This window comes from Eurosta solidaginis, chromosome 5 (assembly GCF_040869045.1).
Source record: "Eurosta solidaginis isolate ZX-2024a chromosome 5, ASM4086904v1, whole genome shotgun sequence".
Classification (NCBI taxonomy): domain Eukaryota; kingdom Metazoa; phylum Arthropoda; class Insecta; order Diptera; family Tephritidae; genus Eurosta; species Eurosta solidaginis.
In genome coordinates, this window is record NC_090323.1 from 14,148,286 (window position 1) to 14,154,285 (window position 6,000).

At 37.1% G+C, this 6,000-nt stretch overlaps 1 protein-coding gene across 2 annotated transcripts in view; it reads left to right on the forward strand.

The window, feature by feature from the left end:
* LOC137253891 (uncharacterized) overlaps window positions 1–5,260 on the forward strand; it is a 239,083-nt gene extending 233,823 nt beyond the window's left edge. For both annotated transcript variants that reach the window (XM_067791485.1, XM_067791486.1), the window contains one exon: window positions 548–5,260. In XM_067791485.1, the coding sequence (XP_067647586.1) occupies window positions 548–1,246 (699 nt within the window). In that variant the 3' untranslated portion in view covers window positions 1,247–5,260. The remainder of the gene's footprint in view (window positions 1–547) is intronic.
* Window positions 5,261–6,000: the final 740 nt, after the last annotated feature.

The window sequence follows — 6,000 nt, forward strand, 5'->3', positions numbered from 1 at the left end:
AATTTTCATTTGATTGTAAAATTTTCCTGTATACCCTGGCCGACCTAAAAGTGTCTTTCTCTCCAAAAAATTGTTATCGCCAACGTTTTTAGCGGACGTTTTTGGGTCCGACAGGGTATACATGAAAATTTTACAATCAAATTAAAATATTTTTAGTATGTCATGAAAAAAACCTAAAAAATCAAAAAAATTAAATTTCGCAGGCTTGAAAATAATTTTTTTGGGTATGCGTAGTGGAAGTTTTTTTCCTGAGCTCAAATCCTATCGAAAAATCGAAGGCGCGATATCGGTAAATAAATCGGCCCACCCTAACGTACGTATCATATGTTTAGTCGTTAAGGTTCAACTTAGATCATAAAACTACCTTTCACTACCATCTTAAGTCGGATCGATGGCCATAACTGCTAGTACTCTTTTATAATTTTAAGTTTTATGTTTGTGTGTGTTACTTAATAAATAATAATATTAATAATAATAATAATGAGAAAACGTTTGCATTGTCTTCTTCTCTTTTTCTTCTTCCTCTACTTCTGCCATCCACTCACAGGTACTCGCAATGTGGGGTGTTATGCGTTTCTACAATTTGGTACGCGCTGGCATAACATGGAAAGGACCCGAAGTAATTGAGCTCAAATACAACACCGGCGACTCGTATCAAGCGGAGAGTCGCTTACCTAACAGTCACACATATCATTTGTGCTCCAATTACCACACGCAGCCAAAAACGGCGACAGCACAACAGCCAACGTCGTATCATCATTGCAATGGCATTAACGGTGGCGGAGCTTGTAAGCAGCGACGTCTCAACTACATATCCGATGTGGAACGTAAACCAACTGGTTGTTGTTTCTTTGATTTCGACGATTACGATGATGATTACTATGATTATGATGATGATGAAGCAATGGAATGCGGTGATGATGATTACGATTATGATGATTACTTTTACAATGATGATCAGGAGTCAAGCTCAGATTGTACAATGCTAGGCGCCGCACTCAATCAACACAGACGTCATTGTGGCCGCGTGCATCACCAACACCGCTCGGTGCATACGACGCGGCCACGCAACAACAATATACGCACAGTTTTGATAAATAAACGACATAATAAATATAAAATCGCGCAACCTCAAACCAGACTCGAAGTGATTAACGAATCGGAGCGTAGCGCTGGTAGCGGTAGTGATGAGAATGATTCTTTGTTGGTAGCATATGATAGTAAGTCGTCGTTAGCGTCGGTTTGACATTGGCCAGCGTGCGGTTGTAGTTGCTTTGGAAATGCCAAAAAGAATGACAACAATGGCGACAGCGGCGGCACAACAAATGGCAAACTCGTTGACGTGGCCAAGGAAGCGGAAGCGCGTTCCATTGCACCGTGTCCAGCGCATGGTGATGAGTCCGATATGCAATTGTTACAATTGCAAATTTGGCAGGAGCAATGGCTGCGCCACCAATGTTGGCAGCGTCAAAGGCAACGTCAGCATCAGCGTCAACGCCGACGTCCATTGCGACGCATCTATTGCGCTGTGAATGTGTTGCTGATGACACTTTTGGTGGCAGTGGAGATTTACGCGCAAATCTCTATATTTTTGTAGAAAGTTTCTAGACTCGGTGGTTTTTGGTATTTTAAGCGCTCTTGTGTGCTTCCAAAACACTGTGGGTCATAGCCACAATTGAAATAATTATCTTTTTATAAAGATCATTAGTTGAAAGTATTCTCACCGGTTACATATTTGGTCGCTGTCAATTGGTTTTACGACTCTATCAGCGCAATTCCATTAAGGTTGTGATAACGATATTTAAGTGGTCCCGCTCTATAAGAATGTACAGTAGCGCTGTGGCTATTGAGTTACTCACTGCCAATATTGATGCACTAAATAGAAATAAAATGAGTCCGATAGTGAGACAAGCGTTGATGGAGCCCAAAAATTAATTATATTTGCTTGCATAGACCCAGGCTCATATGACCAGTACCCAGTCAAGTATAATGAAGGTACCTCGCAGACCATTGGCGTTTTCTCGAAAATATCTTTCGATGGACTTATCGCAAACTGCAGATATGTAGCTGCCTTTGCGTTTTCGAGTCTTTGAAATACGTTTTCAGTTGTGTTGACAACGAGATTAGTAGTCGTAGTAGGTTGATTTCACAAAAAGTATCTTTCTTCTATGTCACTCATTTGAGACTCTACCGTTCACTCATATGCAGACTATTATGATCTTTGCCTTAAATTATGGTGAAACTCCTCCTTCCTTATCTTGTATCTATCCTGCAGCAACAATTGGGGACAGTCGCCTAAAGCACCAGCTCCGCACCACAAGTTGAATAACTACCCCGAGCTGTTGCTAGGCGGTTGCAGTGCGTGACAGTTGGTAGCCAAGCTTGTAGCAACAGCGTATAAATCTGAGGAGGGAGACGATTACTATTTTAGGACATCACAATATTAAAATTGATAGTTGAAAGCAATACAAGGGGACGGAATTAGAACTAGAACCGTCTCTTAATGAGCTAGTTCTACGCTGGTTCAGAACTAATGAGATTCGCTGTAGGAAGGCAGCGCCATATTTTGCGAGCAGGTTTAGTTGTCTTTGTTAAGTACTTTATTGGTTCCCCTTGAAGTTTATCTTCTCATCGATCGAGGTCATACTTGTTTAGTAGTAAATCAATCCTAAATAGCATGAGAGCGTGCGGTGTAGGCCTTATAGCTATTTACAGTTTCCTGTCCCATCATCCTCGAAAGAAACCTTGCTAAATATTTACGGTAATCCATCCGACTAGTATAAACTCGCTTTCCAGATAGTCTTTACCTATCAGATTAATATATTGGCACCTTACAAAATTGTTGGCTGAGTCGCCTTGCTTAATAAGCAAGTCCATGAATTATAGTATTGCTCTTTTAACAGAAGCCTTAAGAAACTTACTCCCTCTAACTGTGAGTTTTTCTTCCTCTTGTAGCGATAAGGAGACCCGAAGGTTTTTGGAGTTTTTTTCGCTACTGATCCGGTTTAATAGCACCAGTGAGGTACTAGCGCGTTGATCACGTTTTCTATATCATCCAACACCTTACCTGAGGAACTTAGGGTCGCTAAAGTTCCGACTGCTCATTAAAGGGGTAGGTGAGATTGTCAATTTGATTGGAGATTGCTTTGATTCCCTGCTAACTGTCTCTATGTTCTTTGTTTTAATTGCACATAACAACTTCGCTATATTCATCCAAAAGTTGAGTGATCGATGTGACACGTAAATAATAATCAAGTTATTCTGCACATCTGTTGAAGTGAGTGATCCCCCCCAACCCCAATATTTGAGACGATATCGGTTACTTTTCCCCATCATTCATTGGCTCTATACCAATATTACCTACAACTATTCACTGAGAGATTTGCCAAGAGCTCTTCCTCTACCTGATTTATACGTAAATGGAGTACTTCATTGTGCGACCAATATTGTCAGTGCTCAGATCCAAAACAATTTTCGATATCTTTCGAGTTGTTCGAAGAAAGTTCAAGAATCGCAAAAAGATAAACCAGTTTTTCTCTATGGATTTTACATTGGCCATATATCATGTATTCTATGCCTTCCGCCCCAAACCCTTACGCCCTTGGCCTATACATTTTATAGGAAGATTTCGAGCTTGTTTATAAGTGGACTTTTCGCACTTTAGATAGCTGTGCGTTCTTTCCTTGCTTGAAACACATTTTAACACTATGGAGAACTGCATTAATGTCAGCAATGGCATAATTTTTGGGTCGATATCCCTAAATGGTCCCACATTTCGCTGTCTAGATCTTCTCTAAGCTAATTTAATCCGCCTATAATTTGTATGCCTGCGTCACGTAGCCAGTTCCTTTAGCATTTTCAAAGAGTAGTTCACACTGAGAAGTAATTTTTTTTTTTGCTGTGGTGTCTCTACAATCCTATTTTTCTTGCTATGATGCTAGCACCAATACAGGTCGGCGCTACTTCCCAAAACTGTGAAGAAATACTAAGCGAATATAAAAACTAAGCCTTGAGCTAATTCCTAACAAGACTGTCAGACCTAGAAGCAGGAAGTGGCTTAAGTCCTAGGAAGCTTCTAGTATTTGCCAAGAGGACGGAGTTATTTTATAACATAGGTCCTGGCTTTTGATAGGGGTTTTCAGTTTGGTCTTTAAAACAAACTTCTGGTAACACTACGGACTAATTTAGTCTATGTAAGGTCCCCATGGACCGGCCAGTTCAACCTAACCTAAAAAGACGCAATAAACGAAAAAACAGACATTGCTTAAGCTGCCAAAATTTGGTATTCTTCATAATTTAGGCTACCACCACTGAACTGCTGCCAAAAAGTAATTCTTCTTTACCAAACAAATTAATAGTCATGGCAGTCGATAAATATGAGCTTTGAGTGCACAACTATTTAATATGCATGAGCCACTTAGACGCATTGATCCTTGTACGTAACTATGTTGTTGTACATGGTACATGGTACAACAATTTAAAGTGCCAAGTTAACTGTAATGTATGCATGTTTGTAAACAAGCAACTTAAATGGCCGAAAGATAAGCACTTGATTCAGTGAGCTCCGGATAGAGTATCTTTAGTACATAGCTTTAAGTAAATAGTTTATCTGAGTCACTTCCTATTCTATCCGTTTAATTGCCGTAGTGTCGGCTAAAAGTAATGCTCTTAATTGCTTTTATATGCTCCAAGAGTGTTTGCATGAATATAAATGAGGCGCGTGAGTGAGAGAAGTCAAGTAGCAGTTTGCATGTAAATTCAGAGATTTTTTTTTTAGTTTAGTATGGCGTTGTATGAAATTTATTGTAAGAATGGTGATTACTAAATATGTAGCTGATTGCATTTATTATAAAAGATGAAAACAAAATGAAGGAAGATTACAAAATAAAGGAAGGAGCAGAATTGTTAGAAATTATATTTAGTTTATTAAAACAAAAAGAAAAGCCGCATATATAAAAATAAAATAGATAAGAAAATACTTAAGATAAATAATAATATTAAATACTGTTAGTGCTTGTTGTGTGATATAACAAATTTTAATTTGTAAGATTTAAGTAATAGTTGTTTTTTTTATTTGTATATTTAATGAGCTTAAAGCTTCCTAGTAAACTTATGTAAGTTTAGAAATTAACGCTGACGAAAAAGTTTATATCAGAACCATAGCATTAAAGCAGGGATCGCAACAAGCTTCTTATGGAAGCGTGACCACACCTACTTGGAAATAAAAAAAAAAAAAAAAAATGGCAACGGAGCTAGTAAATAGTACACTGTAAAAACTTCGAAAATTCATAAAATGATATTATTTTAGAAAGAAAATTATATGTGTTGTCATCCTGATAGAAGGTAATTTCATTAGATTTTTTTTAATTAATATTTTATAATTTTAAAATTTGTTTATATTGTTAGGTTTTTTATTTTTTTGTCTTGTTTTGTTTTTTAGAAACAAAATAATATAAATAATAATAATTTTGTAATTCTGATAAAAGAAAAATTCATTCAGTTATTTTATTTAATCTTTTATTTTTTTTGTTTTTATTTTTTTATATTTAAAAAAAAAAATTTTTATTTTGTTTTTAATTTTTTACTTAATAGTATTTCGGAAAGAAGGATTAAAGTGGAGATATTAACCTAATGTAAATTGTCCGCATTAATTTATCTATATCTATTTTGATGTTTGTGGTCGATAATTTCAGAAGCGCTTCTAAATGCTGATTTGTTACTCTATTTCTGTTATTTGTTTTTATTTGCTTAAGGAGTGAAAAGGAGCCTTCACAAATGTACGTACTACCAAACATTTAATAAAATTTTAAGAGATCTTGACGCAGTAAGGGATATTTCTCCTTGCCTACAACTTTCCAAAGATCAATGCCTTTTAAATCAAGTAACTGTAGTTCATAGTAGCATTGTAAGTCGCCTAGCTCCATTAGCTCCAACGCCAGTGGCGGGGCGGATTTCCCCCACTACCCTGGCAGACTGCCCGAGGCAATATAAATACATTCT